The sequence below is a fragment of the Zosterops lateralis genome, assembly GCF_965231275.1.
Source record: "Zosterops lateralis genome assembly, chromosome: 5".
Classification (NCBI taxonomy): Eukaryota; Metazoa; Chordata; class Aves; order Passeriformes; family Zosteropidae; genus Zosterops; species Zosterops lateralis.
The window spans coordinates 42,811,278-42,833,374 of NC_139766.1; the positions used below are offsets into that span (position 1 = coordinate 42,811,278).

Sequence of the window (22,097 nt, forward strand, 5' to 3'; positions counted from 1 at the left end):
TTGATATTGTAATTTCCTGGTGTAGCTTACCAGGAGCAGAATGATCTTACCAGCTCAGTATCAAAACCGAATGCCTAATTCTTTACTCCTTTACAGCCTGTGTTCCTATACATCTGTAAGGAATGGGAGCAAAATGCTACCATTTTAGCAAGATATGTTCCCCACTTTTAGCAAAGAGTGAAATCTGCCAAACATCCCAAAGAGATTTTGCCAAGATCTTCATGTCCATTCATTGCAGCCATTACACCTGAAACTGATTTTTTCTGTTAAAACACAAATTTGAGACCACAGTTGAGCTTCCATGAAGACTTAGTAAAATAATCCTAAGGCAGTACTGAGGAATAATTGCGACAATTAGGTATGGACACATCAGCCATCAAAAAATAGCAGAATGGCCACTTGGTGCTGACACCAGCCTCTTACCTCCTCTTCTACTAATGCATTTAAAAGGAAAAAAAAATTACTCTCTTTCTTCCCACCTTATATATGAGTGTATGAGTTAATAACAGCTGTGCATTAACTACAACATATCAGAGTCACAAATAGGATGGCATTGAATACCCCTCCACTGAATACTTTGAAATGTATTACAGACTGGTGATAATATAAAAGGATTTGAGAAGACAAGAGATCCAGGAGAAAATTCAACAGTGTGCACATGTAGAACTATAGAATATCATGAGTTGGATGGGATCCAAAAGGATCATGAAGTCTAACTCCTGAATCCACACAGGATAACCTAGAAGTTAAACCTTCTAAGAACTAACACTCCTTTAACACTAACAGACTTGGGGCCATGATCACTACCTGGAAGATCTTGTTCTAGTGCTTGACCACTCCCTCAGTGAAGAACTTTTTCCTAACATCCAAACTAAACTTACCCTGCCACAGCTTCAAGTCATTTCCACAGCTATAATTTTCATGATCTGGCACACTATTTTATAAATTATGCCACCTCTACCTAAAGTCAGCTGTTCCTATTTTAATATCTGCTTTAGCTAACAGGATGCTCCAGATTTCAAAGAAGTAAAATACTAATAACCTCTATGCTTTTCTTGTTATTTTTCACCTCTTGTTAACTTGCTTATCTGTTTCAGAACAACGTAAATATATATTTCTATACCAACAAGACCAGCAAAAAAAGTTAATGAGGTTATGACAATGGTTAAGGCACTCATTAGTATGATGCTGACTTAATAAAAGGAATCTATTTTAAGAACAGCAACAAATGTAAAGATAATATAAAAACTGCTGCCCTTATGGAGGCAGGTGTAGACCCACACAGAACTCTGTGCATCAGCAGGGAGCACAGGGAATAACTAAAGCAGAAGTCACAGCTGCCAGCTCTTGGGACATGGCATATTGAGAAGCCACAAAATTAGATGACTCTCTGAAGTAATCATGCTTACCTGCACAAGGAAGCATAACTGGAAATAGTACCTTCTGGACATTCCTAGTCTGTATATCTTTGTAGGTACAGCACTCTTTGAAATCTATACCTATTTCACAGGGGAGAAACTGTAGACAAAAATCTGAGTTCCCACTCAAGATTTTTCTTCTTGAAATAAGCATAATATAGACATAGGATAGAAAAGAACAAGTCAATTTTAGTTAAATCTGGAGTTAGATATGAAGCTTGACACAATAGAAGAAACACTGTCACAAAGCTCACTTGCTGATCACAGCAACTGGACAAAATCAACTTTAGAAGCATTAAGGGGAGAAAAGCTACCTGCAGAGGATCAGAATAAAATAAAAACCAAAACCTGGGGGATTAGTGGGTTTGGGGACTTTTTGTTGCTTTTTTGGTTTTTTATGATTGACTAAGCAAAGCTTTTCAAACAAAGACATTTCCAGTATGTAAAAGGAGCCTACAAGAAAGCTGGAGAGGGACTTTTTACAGGTATATATAGGGATAGGACAAGGAAGAATGGCTTTAAACTGAAAGAGGGTTGGTTTAGACTATAAATAAGGCACAGAAGCCCTGACTGCTATAGCTTTCTAGTCAGGCAGCTGTTTCTTCAGGAAAGCCAGCATGTAACAACACAAGAATAAAAAAAACTTTTTGTTTTCACAGCTACACATTGTAACTTCCCCTTAAACAGCTACATTCTTACACAGTGCAGCAGATTATGATTGAAAAGTAGGGGAAAATAAGATTTAGATACTATATATCATATCACTGTTCCCCGATATTAAGTTATGTTTGAGTGCAATTGATTGTCTGTCACAACGGTTACACAGAGATCTATTTCAACCAGCACCTGCATCCTACATACAGTATTCTACAACACCAAAATACCATTTTCATCTCTGAGTAGGGTATACATCAGACCAGACAAAGTTTAAAATGGTAATATGGTACAAGATTGAGGTTTAAATTAACCCCTGAAACTCTAAGAGCAGATACATGTCACTGTGGTACAGTTTATTCAGTATGTTTTATTGATACATTTTGTGTCTGACTTCCTCTTCTGTACAAAAAGCCCGCTTGACTCAGCCTAATTCCCTGGCTGTGAAATACATTTACAGATAATTTCCAGACAACCAGATCTTAAAAGTTCTGATCACCTCTATGCCCAGTAATTTTGGTGAATTTTATTGTGATTTTCTATTCAGCAACAGATTTTTTAAAAACATGCTCATATTTAACATATTGCTTGCCTAAGCCACACTGAGATATTTTTAAGCATTCATTCTTTTTCCCACAGACTGACAGCATTTGACAGAAAAAAATATGATGCAACAAAAAGCCATGCACCCTTGTAAATACTTTTACATCAAGTGGTTCTTCTGCTATTAAAATAATGAGTACTCAGTAAAAAATGAGTTTGACCCTCTCTGTCTTGGTAAAGGCAACCTGGAAAATGTAGGTCTTCACCACCACCACCCAGAATCTCTTGGGAAAAGAACCTGTCATCTGTTGAAATACACCCTGAATAATATTGAACTAAAACACTTCTTTTTATAAATAACGGTGAAAAGAATTGTAAAATATTGCTTTAAAACATTTCAATTGCTGTATTTCAACACTTAAATGTCTTTTTTTATAAATAATATGCATCTCAAACTTACTGTAATACAAGCTTATAACATTAGACAATATAGTTCTCTGTATAAAGTAGGTTTATCTTCCATAATAAAAAAATCTATCATTTGTTTTTAAGAGAGCACTGTGTCAATTACATACATGTATACATTTCTTCTCTTAATTATCAAGTTCTCTGTAATTAGTTTACCTCTTAGATTTGGAATGGAATATCATGGCCCCAGTATAAGCTGGCATGGATCAGGCTGAAGGAGGAATGAGAGCATCTCCACCCTACTCTCTTCTCTGCCTCAGGTTTTCCTGGAGGACTCTTCTCCTTGCTCACAGCAGGAATACACCTGAATGTCTCCATAATATCCCAAAGACTGTGCTGTTAGCTGGGGCACCTCAGTTTTTCTTTAGCTACAGGTCAATGACAATTAGCTGAGAGTTGACAAAATATACTTTTGTAGAACCCTACTTTTGATCCTTCTGGGTGTATAGTTAATTAATAGTAAACACCACAGTAAACCACGACTTGGATTTTGTGTTTAGAAAAGATGAAAGAGGCCCAGGATTAGAAACTGGTGATAGAGGGTTTCCACAGGCTTTATACCATTAAAGGACAACTTGAAAAAAAAAATTTAACTCCTTAACACAAGGAAACTTGTGTTTTAAATTTCTAACTATTGCTAAGTACCTGCAGTGCAGAAAAGTAAAACTGCTTTCAAAGGTGGTAACCAAAATACTATATATAGTTCTTTAAATATCTTTTATGCAGGTTAAAACTATTCAGCAAATGGATGTCTTTTGTCCATAACTCATTGATTGACATGCATTAATTGATTTTCTTCCTGAAATAGTATCAGGTAAAAGTTGAACTTAAGTCTTGGACAAAGACCTCAGAGTAAGGTGAAGATAAATCACTTACAAACAGCATTTATATCATCAGTACCAATGAGGCTTCTTTGTTTATTGAAAGACTGTTAGAAAATGTATTAATAACTTTTAATTTAATAGACTGTACTTGCCCAAAATAAATCTAAGCCATTTCTAGGCCATCACAATTCATCAATTTAACTTATTACATGGGAAGAAATTCTTAATTGCCTCCAGAGTAATTTATTTTAAATTAAAGTGAAAAGAATTCATAAATTAATCATCCTTTTCAATTATTCTTTTCCAAAGCAGTGGGCCCACTTATTTTCAAGAATATTTTTCCTACTCACAGAACATAAGACCTGCACTCAGTAAAATTCACTGAACACCCAATTTAGTGCTGCATTTTGCTTAGTGACACAGCTTCTGCCCTGACATTTTCAGTCTTCAGAGTGATTACAAGAATCAAAGGAAAGCAGGCAAGGACTAAATTGTGAAGTCAAAACTGGAGTCATCTCTAATGACTAATCAGTATTCAAGAGCTAAACTTGTATTCAAACCAGTTTATCTTCTCTACAAATACCAAACACTACTTCAACAATCTGGAGTTTGATATTTCAATGAACCAAGTGCATTTGTAGGGATATTTCACTTGGCAAGTTATAAAGAAAATTATTTAGATTTTTACCATGTTATAACACTCTCTTCCTAGTCCCCAGAGGTGGTAACTCAATAACGGCAGGGTAAGTCCAGAAAAGAAGCAGTCAGAGGCTAAAATCCACTTGAGAGCTTTTCAATAAATTTAAGGAAGGTTAATCAGGCATGCCAGAGCGGTGTGCAATTTACCAATGGCCTATCAAGTTTCCATGATGCAGCACTTATTGCAATTCTAGTTAGGCATTATATCTACACTTTAGGAGAGAACTATGATTGAACTAATAGCAGACAGAGCAGCTGCTGTTCTTTGTCTTCTTTCTTATTTTGATTTGCAAAAGGTTGGAAAAGAGTCCTCACTTCCCAAGAGGATTGGAATAAAGGGGTGATCAAAACAATAGAGTCTGATGGGATATTCTTCTACTTAAAAAGGAAAATACAGCATATGGCATACTAGGCTTTCAAATTAGATGTCATTGTCTCAAGTCTTGGCTTTTGGATCTTTAAAAGGGTCAACGTCTCTATCAAAAGGAAAATGGATAGCACCAGCCATTTGTCCCAACATCCAAGTAAGATAGTGAGTATCTCCATTTTTGTCTGCACCTGACATCTCATGATCATGGGATGGCTGCACCAGCTGCTCACCAGGGACATCAGTGGCTGCCAAGCCTGCAGGCAGCCCTGGCCACTGCAAGATATAACTGGGAATCTTGAAGGGGACACAGTCTCACTGTGAAGGCAGAAGTCATTTTCTCTCCAATATATTTGACTCCAACAAGAATATATATTTTTAATGCTCCAAAAGGGTAAAGTCATCCCACACTAGTGGGTTTACTTCCTCTCCTGAAACACGCTGAAAATACAGCCAGGCCAGGCCTATCTGGAAATCATGACTCTCTGGCCCTTTCCCTGGTGGTGTTTTCCTGTACTGCCCCTGCCCAGCTGCCTGTGCTGCTCCCTGTGTGCTGCACGACTTAGAGGAAACCTTTGACTCTGCAGAATTGTCCTCAACAGAACAGAAGAATAAGAAATATTAAATTCCCTTTAATAAAGTTCAAGCAATGAAGCAAAATTAACCCAAATCTATCCAGATTCAAAACAAAGGATGTCTGAGTAGAGTTCTCCCACAGCTATAAGACTAATCTTAAGGAAAAGTGCACTCCCAGTACTTGCTTCCCCGATAAGCACATTATCTCTGCTTCATAGGCTGCCTACTGCATGGCAAAGATGAGGTGACAGGGTGCAGCTAGTGCAGGGTGGTTGCAGCCTCCAAAGAAATACACTCTTTATAAAGAAAAAGTCCTGTGGCAGCTCAAACTCAGCACTGTTTAAGGCAGCCTGCCCATGCAATCAGCAAGGGTAGATTTTAACATGGCAGGCTTGCTGGGGAAAATGAGCTCCTGAAAGCTCTGGAAGCTAGGCTGAGGTAAGCACCTCTTGACACAGCATTTAGTGTCCATTTTAATTGCACACATTTCCTTGGCTCCAAATTACGATAAATTGTTAAGGCAAATAACATCTCAGTTATTTAACTGCTAGGGGCAGCCAGCCTGTGCTGTAAATGGATGATGTCTCAGGTAATACATATTCTTCCCAAAACCACAAAAGTATATATTAAAAATCTTCTAAGCACTCATTAGTGCTCATTTCTTTTTGCCGTCTACAAATGTGAAATCTAATTTTTTAGGTGTTTATACTCTCTTTGCATTCATTTTGGCTGGAAATGAATGATGGTGTCAACTAAAAGTACTTTTTCTTAACATTGAAACGAAATGGATTGGGTTAAAAAACATTGTCAGTCCAACCTCTGCAGTTCCTTTTAGCTCAAATTATACATTATTTAATTCCACTGAATTCTTAGTCATTTCAAAATACTTAAGCATGACTAACTTAATGAGAAAAATTGTTTTGAGCACAGAAAATATTAACTTTATTGTGTATTGATGGTCAAACAAAAGAAACAGCATGTCTGATGTTGACCCTAGGTAGCCTGGTAGAGATTACTACAACTTCTTCAACCACTCCAAAGAGAAATTATGTTCAATTCAAAAGAAGGATAACCACCTCAGTCTCAAAAGAGAAAAAAAAAAAATAAAATTCTGTCTGCATAGAAACATACATGGTAACCTGTCAGTAAAGAGCAGTGCTCTGCTCAGAGCAACTGGCAACACATCCTGAACAAGTAGCAGAGATAACTGCTTCTCTTAGAGAAGCCAGAGCATGTACCAATCTCAGCCACACATCCACATCTGGCCATGAATATTATGTTTACATTCCCCAGAAATGACCACATAAAGACAAAAAGAGCATAGTTTGACACAATGTTTCTCCATCAGTATTAAAACCCAGTGACATGCTGGTAACTCAGTGCAGACTCTTGGTGGGGTTGACAGGCTCAAAGTCTAAAAATCTTTCACACAGTTTCAGCATGAACATACACATATACATCCTATATATATATATATATTTAATTCTTCAGACAAAATGTTCCCTCAAGAATTACCTCAATCTATTTTAAAACTATTGTTTAAAAAATATTACTGTAATGTTGTTAATTTTAAGTGAAACTTCAATGTAAGTGTTAAATTAGATATTAAACCCCTTTCATGTAATATTAAATATGTATTACTGTCCCTCATATTCTATCCTGTTACGTACTCATAGCCTTTGGACACTGAGCTATCACAACAAACACATTGTAAATGCTCTGTATGTGGCTAGCTAAACTCAACTACTGATGTAAAACAGACCTTGTCTTTCTGTGCACAGGTATTGTGGTTAGAAAGCAAAATGAGTGAGAGGCTCCAAGTCAGAGATACAATTTAATAAGAAGAAAGGTAAAAGGTAAAAGGTAAAAATAAAATAAAATAAAATAAAATAAAATAAAATAAAATAAAATAAAATAAAATAACACAAAGGACCACTGACAGAGTCAGAATACAACCTGAGCAGGGTGGTGGAAGCAGTCCAGGTGAGGGGCTCTTCCTGAAGCAGTGATCCTGTAGAAAGGTCTGGGAGCTCTGCTCCTCTGGGAATCCAGTGGGTTAGGGCTGCTTGCACTGTCCCAAATCCCAGCTTATATCCAGGTGAGAATGCTTGGCTCCTCCCTCTGGGCAGAGCATCTCACAATGGGATGATGAGTGTGAAGTGGGTCCTTGATGGCCCATTAAACAGAGATAACTCCTGGAGGGAGTTACCTGTGAGTCACGGGCCAGGCGTTGATGGGCCATTAGCAGAAGAGCCCAACACTAGAGCACTGCCCCACTTGGTTTGAACAGTTCATGAAGATGGTGATAGAATAAATACTTTGTGTACATCCTACACTACAACCCAGGACAACAGGTTAGTCTTGGACACAGACCTCACGTCTGAGGTGCAAATTTGACACTGGTTTTACATTGCTGACCTTCCCACAAAGGGCATTGAAGTGCTATGGATAAAAAGCACTTCAGGGACAAAGTATAACTTCAATGGCATTATAATCACAGCAGTAAGTCACAACTGATTCACATCAATGTGACTGTAAAATCTGTTCTTTTTAAGTTCCACAGTAAAACAAAAGAAGAAGGCGTTGCATATGAAACAGAAAGAATATAAAGTTGGGATGATTCAACAGCATTTTTGAAATATAATCACCCATGGAAAAAGTCAGCAAGCAGATCCTCCAAAAAGGAGCACAAAAATCTGTGTAGGATAGAAATAGTTCCTAAATGATGCTTTTGTTCTTTAATTTTGTTTCTCCTGTTAGGTGAATTTTGAAAGGCCTCTTAATCTCTTGCTGGATTCCTCTACCAACAAAGTCATTGAGGATGAATTCATGAAGAATATACAAACAAATTAACTGGAGCACTTACAGAAATACACAAAGTAGACTCTGTAAAACAGCATTACTTCTACCTAATAAGCCCTTTGTCCACATCTCACAGTCAAACAGTTTGATGGAAGAAATCAGAACAATCAGAGTGAAAAAATGTTTATCAACACTCGTGCCCTTAAGCCAAGCTGCACCAAATATTGCCTGAAATTCTTCCTGAAAAGCTGACCACTTAATCCACTTTCTTGAGATAATACAATATTTAAAAGACTGAAATTAACAATCAAAAAGCCAACAAGAAAATAAGACTTGAATTACCTGGATATGAGAAATTTTCTCAGTTGAGAATATTTAATGTGAATTTGTAGACACTGGCAACTGAGACTGGCAATGAAGACAGAAAATCAGAGTATCAGCAAATCCGATTTCTCAGAGAAAAGTCAATTCTCAGATCCCTAAAACTGACAAGACTTCTTAGTTCATTCTCACTCAGAACAGGTGTTGCTTCTTTCTGCATTTTTAGTTTTTGATTCACTGTTTGATTTTGATTTATTAGCTCCACTGCCACCCTCCTTCATTCATAATTCATCCCTTACTGACAAGACTGAAGAAAAACCTTTTTAAAGGAGATAAAGACTTCCTGGTGTTTAGGATATTCAGCTGAGATACAGACAAGTCAGGTTTGAGAAGCAGATCCTACAGTTATTTCATTATTTGCAAAGGAAGATCATTCTACCAGGAGAGACTTCATGGTCAACACACATTTGTCATGATCTACCTAAGGCAGCCCCTGGCACTGTTTGGTTATTCCTGCAAATCCAAGTGCTCCCATCTATAAATTTCTTTGCTTCTCAAAAATTTTAAAAAGTCCATTTGGGGGCTCAGAAAAGACAACTTCTGAACATTGGCTACATCAACACCACTCACTTGCCTTCACAGGAATAGATTTCACCTCAAGGCTGCAATTTTCACTTTGCTTTGCTTACATTTAATAATTGTTACCAGTGCAACTGTAATAGCAAACAACATCTCTGCAAGGTCTTAAAATAAGCAAATCCTTGCACGTAATTTTTCCCTTTTTAAGATTAAGAAGGGAAGCCTTTTTAAGAAAGAGCACTTAGCTCCATCTGCTGGATTTAGACAACTTCTCTCTGACTGAAGACCACAAAACACAAATGGATTTATTTGGCCTCAGTCCTACCTGAAGGTCCATTAATACATCTCATTAATGCTTTTAGGAGTAGAAACACCCATCCTTGGCAAACTTGTCTCCAACTCAGAAATAATTTCTTGTATTGTGCCCTGTTTGCTATGCTAATTATAAACACAGAGGCCAGGGTACACTGAAGCTAGGCTGCCCAACCAGATTTAATTAATTATTTCAAACAGCTAAGCAAAAAAAAAATCACTGGAGAAAAAAAAAAAAAAAAAAAAAAAACAAAAAAAAAAAACCACACCACTTCTGTGTCATGAGAAATTTTTGAAATGGGTGTTTTGCAGTTGATGGGAAGCAAATTCTCTTAATAAAGGAATAGCCTCATTTAAAGAAAACATCTTACAATGAGTTTAGAGGTTCTTAAATATATATTCATCATTGCTTCTTCCCTTAGTATGCATTGCTTCAGCTCATCAAATACTTCTAATGAGTAGCCAGAATGGGATACAGATAAGTAAAATTTCATTAAAATATATATTTTTTAAAACTATTTACAATTATAAAATTCTAAATCAGAGTTTCGGGGGGACAGAAGCATAAAAATATTTTCATCACAATACATCATTGTGGTGACTAGTGTAACTAATATATGGCTTACCTGTGTAATGAACCAATAAGAACTGTATCAATAAAGCCTTTAAAAAAATCAACCAAACAAAAACCCCAAAACAACATACCCACCAAACACCTCTATACCCTGTACTTTTTATAGGCCTTAATTCTTTTTTACAAGTATTATTTTTACAAGTGTATTTTGTTTTATCTTAATGAAGCATGGTTAAATTTACACTGGAGTAATTCAAAGCAGAGCAGGGACTGCATGCCTGTAGAATGAGCTCTCTGTGTACAGGCACAAAATGTTTTTATGGCACGGTAGGTAGTTCAGTGGAAAAAATAAAGCTTTCTGAAACACTTTGGCTGTCAGTCGCCTACCCTTGGTTGTTTGTTACACTTTCTTCCCCCTGAGCCAGTCACCAGAGGAGACACTGACTTTTCTTACAATCTCTCCTCCCGAACAAGATAAATTGAAACATCTATTTAGTACCCAGAGGGCAAATCCAGGGGAAACAAACCTTTTCCTCTTCCTATACTATACAGAATTTTTAATGCAAATCAATCTGAGATACATCTATTTTCCCAAAATAGGAGGAGATTTTTTTGCTTGTTTGTTTGGGGGTTATTTATTTTAATTAAAATAAAAATGAAAGCTGTGTGGTTTGCAACTACATTTCAGAAGTCCTTTGCTGCCCTCATGTGTTTCACGGGAGAAGTAACCCTTGAAGTCTAGATACAAAACAGCTTCTCCAAACAAGATTACATCTGTTTGAAAACTGCATAGTCTATAGAAATAATAACCGAAAAATAGCTGAAGGTTTATCTATTTGTTCTATTAAAGCTAGGTTGGCTGGTTTAAAATTTATTGACTATATATTTAGAAAAAAAAAAAGTATTTAGCTTAAGAATAATAATCCTGGAACAACAGATTTCAAGGGCAGCAGGCCAATTTAGAGAAAGTTGATTGTGCTAGATTGATGGAAGATCTTAAATTTTTAATGAAAAGTATATTTTTAAATAAAGCAAAACTTCAGCATCTTTCTGTTGCTTACACTAACTGGCAAACTTACATGACTGGCAAAGTAACTTCTTTCCTGTTGCATTATACTGCACCATAGAGAATAAACCCCTGTGAGTGCTGCATTAATGCTTCTGTTCCTCCCACAACCAGAACATCCAAAGCTGTGCTCACCATAGGGAGTTGTCCTTTGACACTCCTGCCAGACACCACACCCTGCACTGTCCACGAGGGCCTCAGTGCCCAGTCATAATCTGATGTAATTTGTCTGAGAATTTGGCTGCTGAGGTTCAAACCATCCTTAAAGAGGTTTCACCATTCAGTCCCTATGCTGATCCAAGACCTCAATCTGTCAATATGAGTTTGTAATAACATTTCCACCAAACACGGGTTTACAGTGATAAACTGTATCAGAATAACCAATAAAATCTGCCCTGGTAGCAAGCTCTTCCATATAAGAGCCATAAATAGCCTTTCCTTTAACAAACCTGGTCGCAGCTCAGCCAATCCCCCAACAGCCATTCCACGTGTCAGGGTCTGCAAACATATGTGGGGAACCTGATGGTTCGTTTTGGAGATCTCAAAGCGCAAAAGACACACCAGGGGACAACTCAGTTTGCCTAAACAAAAAATGCACTTTTATTTAGTGCCCACAATGCTATAGTAGGGAAAGAAAATAGAGAATAGTGAGAAAGATAGAGAAAGAGGGGAAGGGGATTATAGCTACCAACGTGGAGGGTCGGAGTCCTCAAGGCGTAGAGATGCCCATAGACGGGATCTTCTCCAGTGGGGTGATCACAAAGGTGTTCGGGGTCTCCAGAGTCTTTATAGGTTGGTTGGGGCGAGGATCAAGGCGAGTGGCACGGAGCCAAAGAGAACCAAGCGAGTGGCACAGAGCCGAGGCAGGAAACACCTGTGTTAAGGTTGGGTGCTCAGGGACAAGCTGCTCCTGGTACGGACAGGCCAGTTGGGACAAAAAGTCTCAGCTCAGTCCACCATAACCAGTCCCATTGCTCCTGCATTCCGCTCTCATGGAGCGACAGATGTTTCACCTCAGCCAGGCCAGGGGCTCCCTTTGGGGTCCCGGTCCCCAACCATCGGAGACAGTTGTGAGGCAAATCACATCCTTGGACAGACTCTGACACAAACCTGGGGCAGCTCAGCCGATCCCCCAACAGCCATTCCATGGGAGGAGGGCAAAGGCAAAGCTGGTTTGGTCCCCAAGCACAGCATTACCAGGACAGGGCAGCTGTGCCTTCAGGTCGTGTTAACAAGAGGGTGTGTGTGGGGAAAGCAGCAGGGAGAACTGTAACATACGGCAGGTTTAAAAAGTACAAATATTCTAAAACGCCTGGTGGTGGAAATTAATGAAGAGGGGGCTCTGTTAACCCATAGTGGCCTAATGGAGCTTTTAAAAGCTGAACACTGAGCTGCTCACTCAAGTCCCACCATGGCCGGTTTCTGAGGGAAGCCATGGTCTCTCTCCGTGTGCTCCATCAGCACCAGCTCCCTCACTGGGACAGGGGGCTGCGAGCACCGGGCAGCTCTGCCCTCCCCAGCCGTGCCTTCCCTTCATAAAGCCTCTAGCCTGCCTTCCCTCTCCTATAGCAGCCCAGCTTTCAGGTATCAACTAACTCCGCTCTCGGAGAAGGCCTTGCACGGATTTATAACCTGAAGGCTCAGCACGCCTTCGCCCCTCCTTTGCCCCGCCCGGCCCGGCCCCTTTCCCGCGGGGAGCGGCGGCGGGCGCAGCCTCGGGCCAGGGGCTGGGCCGGGAGGAGGGTTCAGCCCTTTCCCGCCCGGGGCCGGCTGTGGGTGCGGCCAGGCCCGCCTGCCATGGCGCGCTGGGCGCTGCTCCTGCTCCTATTCCTATTCCTGCTCCTGCTGCTGCGGCCGGGCCGCGCCGCCCTCACGGCGCCTGCAGACACCCGCCTGCGGGAGGAGGAAACGGCGGCGGCTCTGCGGGTAAGTCCGCCCTTCCCTCGCCATGCTTGGGGCCGGTGCGGGCTCTGCGGGCCGGGGATGGAGCCGGGAGGCGGGGGAGCTCCCCGCCCTCAGTGCCGGGACACGGCCCCGGGCAGCCCTGCGGGTGCCCAGCGACCTCGGGCTGCCGGGAGGAGGAGAGAGGCCCCTGGGTCATGATGCTGTTCTTTCTCTTCATAAAAAACCTGAAGTGATGGGGTTAACTCTTATCTGAAGGCGTTTTTGCATGTCTCTGCACCACAAGGTTTGTTGTGCTGCCAGAGAAGGGTATCAGATGAGTTTGAGAGCTTGCCTTTTTTGTCTGTTTCATGTCTTGCACTTAACAAATACTCTTTTAGGAGTTGAAATTAGTCTAATGGATTGCCCCTTGGTTTTCTATCGACACAGGATGGATTTGTGCTCTTGTCACCTAGTTTCATGTTTACTGTTGCTAACCTTTTCTTTTTCTGCTCTTACAGTTTTGTCCCTGTTGCTAACTTAATAATGCCCACCGTTATTTTTCTTATTCCTTCAGGAAAGTGCTAAAAGAATTAGATTATTGAATTCGTCATCAAAAGATAATACGACTGCTGTCTATGGAATAAATCAGTTTTCTCACCTGTTTCCTGAGGAGTTCAAAGGTACATTTTCTGGTTGCTTCTAATGCCTATTCTGGTTTGGTTTTTTTTATTCTTTCCCAGAATCTTGTGTCTTTCACATTTACAGATTCTTCCCATGCTGATAGTCAGCTAATTTACAATGGCTGGTACCAAACTGTGAGTACTTCTGGAGGATACAACAGTCCTCTTCATGGTCTGTAGTCTTGCAAGGTTCAATTGCCCACAGCCTGAACATATTTTTAGTATTCAGGCAGTTCTGGTTTTCTTTCTTTCTTTCTTCTCACTGCTCTTTAAAGCTTTCTTCAGTTGCAGTAGAAGAAAGGAAGATACACAAGGTTCTTCCTTTTTGAAAAAGGAAGTTACACAAGGTTCTCTAGTAAGTTCATATTCCCTACCCCAGCACAAAGTTTACTGCAGTCCAAGCAATGCTTGGAGATCCATGGCTGCATAATGACAACTGGAGCTTTCTGGAGCAATATGACATACTTAATTTTTTCCCCTAGAAAATTTGTCTGATACCTTCCCTTCTTGCTGTTCATGTCTCTTGTTACATATTCCATTCATCAGAGGATTTAACATTTTGTGTTAATTTTAAATAATTAAACAACATATTTTAGTGAAAACCCAGCAACTTGCAAATGTTTCAGAATCTTTACTTTATTCTCCTCTTATTTTCCCCTTGTACATGGCTAAAACAAGAAATTTTTAAGTAAGTAAAAAATTCCGGAAATTTTCAAGTAAAATTTGCTTTATGGAGTATCTGTGGTTATTGTTCAACTTCAGAAAATCTTCATACTTCCTACCCACATGCCCTACATAGAGTATTTCTGTTCTTTTTGAAACTGTAGAAATACTTATATTCATTCTGGAGCACAATGATTATTTTAAAATACATGAATTTTCTATGGATTTTAGAATGAGATACAATGGTTGTAACTGTAGATCAAAGTTACCTCTGAATTCTGGTAAACTAGTTGTTGATGGTATTTATATAATTTTGTTTGTTTGTTTGTTTTTCAAAGATTTATAGATTTTTGTATTCTGTTTAGCTATTTACTTGAGAAGCCTACCTCACAAACTTCCCAGATATGTCAAAGTGCCAAAGGGGAAGGAAAAGCCTCTGCCAAAGAAGTTTGACTGGAGGGACAAGAAAGTCATTGCGGAAGTGAGAAATCAGCAGACAGTAAGTCCTGGTGTTTTCCATTCCTGGTTCTCAGCAGGTGGTGTGGAGCACAGGGAAGGTTTTGCAGGGACCAGCTCTGCCTGAAGACTCCTTGGAGCACTGGCACAAGTCATGTAGCATTTTATGCAAAGCAGTATTAGGCTTAAATTAATGAGGTATAGAAATTGCGCATTTAGAAACTGTAATATATTTTTTGATCTAGTTAACTGAATCTCCAAGTATTTTGCACCATGTGCATTTTGTATTTTTCTGAAGGACCCAAGCTAAGTTCAGTACTTGATCTCATCCCACCTGAAGAGTTGTAGATCCTTCCCTGTTGGTTTTCTCCCATGACTGAATCCCCTTGGCTGGTCAACACACACATCTTTACCAGTGAATTCCTCAGGAGATGCATTCATAATAGGAAAGTAACCAGACCCCACACAATTACAGTTTATCCCAGAGTGGTTATGGTCACTGGGAAGAAACAAGATGTTCAATCCCCAATGTCTCCTTTCTGTGCTTCACATAGCACCTTGTGAGGAGTAAATTCAGCTGCTTATTTTAAATGTCACAGTTCAAAGAGCCTAGAATTGCAGTATAGATGGTTATCATCTAAGATTTTTTCTATTATGTTTAATTTCACTTTACTATTTCTTAAACTGTAATCTGTTTCTACAAAATTCTAGGAAAACTTACTAATGTGGTTAAAAACTAATTTCATTCTGAGGCCACTTTTTTTTTTTTGGAAAATAGATATCTAACAGTAAAAAGCATTGTCAGACCTATTGTCAAGAATAGAAATTAATCAGGAAGGAGTCCTTAAAGTAAGACACCTGTAATGCATTTCTAGCATTCAGAGATCAATTTAAGGGGAAAAAGAGTTCAGCGTTTCAAATGGATGATAACATTTCTTTATTGTTGCCTTAAAAACAGCATTCAAAGATGATGTTTTAAATGAAAAGCATTGGAAGACTCTTTTGCCTCTTTTTTCACATCATGTTTCAAAAACAAAGCTGACTTTTGCTTTCTCTGCTGTTTCCCTTTTCTCTCTATCAGTGTGGAGGCTGCTGGGCTTTCAGTGTTGTAGGTGGCATAGAGTCTGCCTATGCAATCAAAGGAAACACCCTGGAGGAGCTGAGTGTGCAGCAAGTCATCGACTGCTCGTACAATAACTACGGCTGCAACGGGGGATCCACGGTTAGCGCTTTGAGCTGGCTGAACCAGGTTTGAGACTCTTCGTAAAAATCCCCAAAAAACTTCATCAGCTTCTCTATTAGCATTCTTATTTACTGGAAAAAACTGATGGGGAAGGTGAAATATTTTTATTGATTATTTTATTTTTAATCGTGTGTGTGCATATATGCATACACACATGTGTAGGTGTCTATGTATGTATGCTTATTTATGTAGTTTGGAACCAAGAGAGAACTAGTTCAAGCAGAATTGGAATTTGATTGGAACATACAGGTTCTTGTGAATGTAACAAATCAGTCCACTGGGACTGAAAATAATATTCCTAAATTCAATTGCAGGCATACAGTACCAGTGTAGACAGAGTCACATATGCATACGGCATTTTGTGGATTTAAAGCAGCAGCATTTGGGGGAAAGGAAGGATCTTGACATTTTCTGTTTTCAAATCTCAATAGTTTTTGTTGCAAACACTGTAAAATTATGTAAAAGTATGTGTGGAAAACCTCAGAATAAAATGAACTGCATTTACCTTTGCTTCCCTTGCAGCCTAAAACATTGAAAATGCATTCAAAATTTCTACTTCTGTTGTTGCTAACACATTTCATTTCATTAAAACTTAAAAATGTGTGGTAATAACATAGGTAAACAGAAACTTTAATATCTTTGAAATAAAAAGTATTCAGATTGAATTACAAAATATAAAAATAATTCTTCACTTTTTTAATAAGAAAAAAAAAAAAAAAACCCCAGAATTTAAGAAAGGGTAATTCTACCCCTAAAGAGCAATATACCCATGGCTAATAGCAGTCTAGATAACTTGCTTAAGTTTGAATATCAAGAACAACAGGGAATACTCACCTTTATTCCTCTGAAGCAAAATTCCCTCTTACTTGGCAGCAGAGGAACCACAAAAGAATTAGGCTGTCATAAACATGCTGTACTGCAGAAGACATGAAAAGTTTAAAAGGCTAATTCATACATCATGTACTGGCATGAGAATTACATGCTAAGAACAGAATTGGACTTTACAGTATTTTATATAATTTTTGGGATACATGTGCTTCTTGAACTGTCCCAAGGAGAGTATAATTTTGTGTGTTGAAGTCATTTGAAGAGAATGAGCTTAATTAATATCTGTGTCTTGAAGTTGACAGGATTGCTTTTATGAGGTTTGTTTAAACCAGAGATGCCTTTTAAATTTAGTTTCTTATTTGAAGATTTCTGAATCCCTTCTAAAGCTCAGTGAACAAGGAAATTAGAGATAGTAAATACTTATTTCACAATGTGACATTCTTACTTCTAATCTTGCCCAGTGCACACTGAATTTTGAGTGGGTTATGTGGTCATTCTTTATATGTTTTGAGCTGCATAGTAGTAAAGTCAAATGCATTAAATTCTTACTCAATTACCTTCTTACAGACAAAAGTAAAACTCGTGAGAGATTCAGAATACACTTTTAAAGCTCAGACAGGACTGTGCCATTATTTTGAACGCTCAGGTTTTGGAGTTTCAATAACAGGATTTGCTGCATATGACTTCAGGTATGTATTACTAATTTTTTTTTTCTGTATTTTTCCTTCAGTGTCCAGCAATCTTCAGGTAAGGTGGAGTGAATAAGTGCATTGACCAAGCAAAGGTTGTGAGGTTGATTGCATCAGTTCTGTAGCTGTGTGCTGGAGAAGGATTAATGCATAACATCTTTGAGAGTTAAGGCTTACCACAAGCAATCCACTTAACACTGCCATCACTAAGCCTGTTCAAATGAGAAAGCTTGTGTCTTCAAAGTTGGTCTTTTAAATTGGCTATAAACTGGAACACAGTCAGTTACAGGTTTTAATTTATGAACATTACACTGCTTTTGTCATAAACAGTAAATCCTACCAATAGTAACTGGAATTTATTGAAAAAATTAGGAAGCATTCAATTACTTCAGTATTCATTTACACACCTACCTGTATCCTCTCCAGCCCATAACTTTAGAAGCAGTGTTGTCAACTGAACTCTATAAAAACTTCAGCTTTTTAGGTTTCTTTGTGAAGAAACTTCATTTCTAATATTTATCAGTACAGTACAGCTACTGAATAAAGACAAGAAGTATTATTCTGACTAGGAATTGTTACACTTCTAGGTATAAGTAACTAAAATCAATCATAACTTTGCCAGTCTGTATTTGCCAAATTTAGTTAATGACCAGTGCTGAACACTGAAGGATAAATGTCTGATAGTGGAATGTCCTGTGGTTTGGTATGTTTGAGACACATACTTTAGTGTATTACTGTGTTAAGAGGTGCTTCTATAGGTTTAAAAAACAGTGGGAAATTCTAATACAGACTAAAGTTTGTTAAAAGCTGGTTTTAATCGAGAAGAGTGATTACAAAAAGTATGTAGTGCCCACTGGCTTGACCTAGAAACCTGCTGCTTTTTAATAGCATTATGTGTTTGGAACTACACCTGCCCCATAGTTTGTGTGTCCTATATTTGTATCACTGTGCTGTAGTATATGAAATACATAATTACTGATCTGTGTTATGTGATATGTAGAACTTTGAGGAAAGAGTTTAATTACTTGATTTTTAAACTGTTAACAAGTAGATAACATTCAGTCAAAGCACTTTACTGTGCTAAGTTAACTTGGTATTTTTACTCACTTCTTTTGCAGTGGTCAGGAAGAGGAGATGATGAGGATGCTTGTCAGCTGGGGCCCTTTGGCAGTGACAGTCGATGCTGTTAGCTGGCAGGATTATCTTGGTGGAATCATACAATACCATTGCTCCAGTGGAAGAGCAAACCATGCTGTTCTTATCACTGGTTTTGACAGAACAGGTGAGTTTCCACCAGCTGAACTTCAGCACAGGGATTTTTCTTTTACTTACAAATTGCCTTTTGTGGGACATGTGATTAAAATCCAGAACTCGGTTTTCTGTTGGAAGCTGTTGGGTTTGATGTCATGTCAATTCTGAAAGTCCTGTGAATATCACATCATCTTCACATCAGCCAGAAGAAAATCTCTTCTTGTCATAGCTTCTTCAGTTCTGTGGGACTTCATTCTTGTAAAGTCAAGACCATGGCTGTGCTAGAAGAGCCCGTATTCAGTCCTCCCATATCAGAATATCAGCTCTGTTATCTATGTGAACAACAGTAGGTTTCATTGCCCTGTATCATCAGTCCATCAGAAACTGTGAGCTCCTGAAATGCTAATTAATTCTGTTTAGTGTTAGCTTCCCAAGTCTCACGTTGCCCCTTGTTCATGAAATGTCTCTTCCAGGTAGCATCCCTTACTGGATTGTACAGAACTCCTGGGGGCCAACTTGGGGAATAGATGGCTACGTTCGTGTTAAGATAGGTGGCAATGTCTGTGGTAAGTCTTGACAAAAAGTAAGTGGTAAATGCCTTGGGCTAGGATATGTTTCTCAAAGGCTCTCACAAATTAATATGATCATAATATAATATATAATACAATATATAATAAAGATATAATGAGATCCTCAGAGAGGGAGTACAGATCACTTCTATGCTTTAAAAGAAGTTAAATGAGTCCAGATAGAAAAATAAATAAAGTGGTTGCTAATTCAATGAAGCCCCGTGTAGTTGAATGATCGAAAAGCACCACGTAAAGGCAAAGCTGTATAAGATAAAACAAACAAAGTACTGTTGTACCTTACCATGCAGAGGTAATGGCATTGTAAAATATCCAGCCCTGTGTGATGGTTCTGGGTGGGTGCCATCCCTGTGCTCCCTGTAGGTAAAAGAGCTACTGTCCTTGTCTGGGTGGTAGCATCATCTCTGGGCTCAGTTTAGCAAACAAATACAAAAAGTGAATCTAACTGGGAATTGTGTACCCTGCTCATGGCTTTTCTTGTAGGACAGAGATACATCCTTTTAGTGCTAGTCTCCTGCCCTTTTGTTGTTTGCATGTATTTTTTCTTTGTGTTCAAGGGATTCAATACCCAGTTTGTGCTAGAGATGGAGGTAAGGCAAGCCAGGCTCAGGTTTATCATCAGATTGCTGAGCCACATTGGTGGGATATTTCCACTAGATAGGAAGTGTTGTGTATCTGTTGTAATTTTATGTGTTAGAATAACCCATTGGCTTTCCCTTCCATGTGTGTTTCACAGTAGGTCTCAGTCATTGCAAGAGGTGTTAGATTACCTGTGTCTTCTGCACATAAAGAATAGACAATATTCATTTTGCCTGCACTTAGTAAAGATCAGAGCAACGTATCCAATCATACCTTTCTCATGTTACTGGATCTTTGTTCTTACTGTTGTTGTATAAACAGTTTGGAAAGAGAGAGAAATTTAGAAGTAGTGGTAAAGCAAGTCAATTATAGAGATGGCATGGAGAACAGATGTGTTATTTTCAAAACCTGTTCTTTCAAAAAGCAGGATCTTTCTTGTTTTCTGTAGTGTACCACACTACCACAGCAAAGGACAGTTGCTCCTTTTCTCACAGAGATGTTGTCTTCTGATTTAGAAGTGCTCTGAGACCACCAGGATATAAAATTTTGTACGGAAAAGCAGAGGAAGGAGGAGATTAGGATTCAACTATACACAGTACCAGGCAAGGAAGTAATAAAAAGGTTGCAGATTATTCCCTGGATTCCTACTGTCATGGAATGGAGGGAAGAGGGCATTATGTGAATATGAATTCTGGGAAGTCACCACTTCAGTATTTATTAAAACCAAATTTTGCATCCTTTCTAGGTATAGCAGACACAGTTTCAGCAGTATTTGTTTGACACTTCTCTGGGCCTCTACAGCTGGTCAAAGACCACAAGTATCATGAGCACTGACACTGTATATGAAGATGTGATTAGAACACCATTTTCAAATATAAGAAATGGCTGTAAGGGCAATTCCTGCAACTCCTGGCTGAAGTTTAAAAAAATGTTTTTATTTGGAACTTGTATTTAATGCCAAATTTCTCATGGAGTAAGAAGACTGAACTTCAGAGTGCACAAATAGAAATTACAAAGATGGACTGAAGCCTCAAATGTAAGCTTTATCCAAGTGTTGGATACTACTCCATAGAAAAAACCTTAAGAGGAAAGAAATGATGACAAATAAGAAGGAGTTTGGATAAAAAAAATTAGTATAAGAGTATATTTGAAATTATTTGAATATAAGAATCATGACTAACAGTTTAGAAAGTTAGCTATTACAGAATACATCCAATAGAGTGAATGTTAAATTTCCCTCATTAATTGAATTCAGAGGTGGGACTTGCTGGTAATGAAAAGATGTTCCAGCTTTGGTGAGCTGTGAAACTGCAGCTGTGGGCAAACGTAGCTAGAACTCACAATAAAACATGTCATTTCTGAAATGCTCTGAATTTTTTACCTGGAATACTTTATCTTTTAAGAAGGCCTACTATGAAAAGTATTGAAGCAATTCTTGTATTTTTGCACTCAATTACTGTACTGTGTTTTTAGATTAGTTTTTTTATAACCTTTTTATGACAAATGCAATGAGTATTTATAATTGTCTGTTGTTAAATGTTGCTGTTGTAGTCCTTCTAATTGTTAATATTTTAAATGAAAGGAATACCAAAAGTATGATGTTTCTTTACTTCAAGTTTTGCTACTTGGCTGAAAAGTTCAGTTTTAAAAAATGTGAAGTCTTCTGTACTCTAAATGTTGTGTAGCCTGGCCTTCCCTGAGTGGCTTACAAACAACAGATAACACACTTCCATAACTGTAAAACAAAGTCCCTAATGGGCATGGATAAGGGTAATGTAGTCATAGCAATACGAAACACAGATGTGCCTCCAGTGTTTTTGAGGTGCTACTGCCAGGTATAAGTACCTGAAATGCTGTAGTAGAGAGAACTTACCAGAAATTCCAGCCTACAGTGCACAACTGTATTTCCAGAGGAAGCACTTAGAAAGACAAAAGTCCATTTAATGAGAAGATGATGCTGCTGTAACAATATTCTATAGCCAAAGTTGCCTTTTGTTGTGTACCAATTTAAATAAAAATCACTTTAAATGCCTG

General features: G+C 38.4%; 1 protein-coding gene across 1 annotated transcript; it reads left to right on the plus strand.

Moving 5' to 3' along the window:
* Nucleotides 1-13,000: 13,000 nt before the first annotated feature.
* CTSO (cathepsin O) lies at nt 13,001-22,074 on the plus strand (the record flags this gene model as incomplete). The annotated part of the gene is made up of 8 exons (XM_083861070.1): nt 13,001-13,129; nt 13,662-13,767; nt 14,796-14,929; nt 15,968-16,135; nt 17,525-17,646; nt 18,765-18,928; nt 19,371-19,463; nt 20,809-22,074. 8 exons carry the CDS (start codon nt 13,001-13,003, stop codon nt 20,841-20,843), a joined length of 951 nt encoding a protein of 316 aa, XP_083717196.1. The 3' UTR covers nt 20,844-22,074.
* Nucleotides 22,075-22,097: the final 23 nt, after the last annotated feature.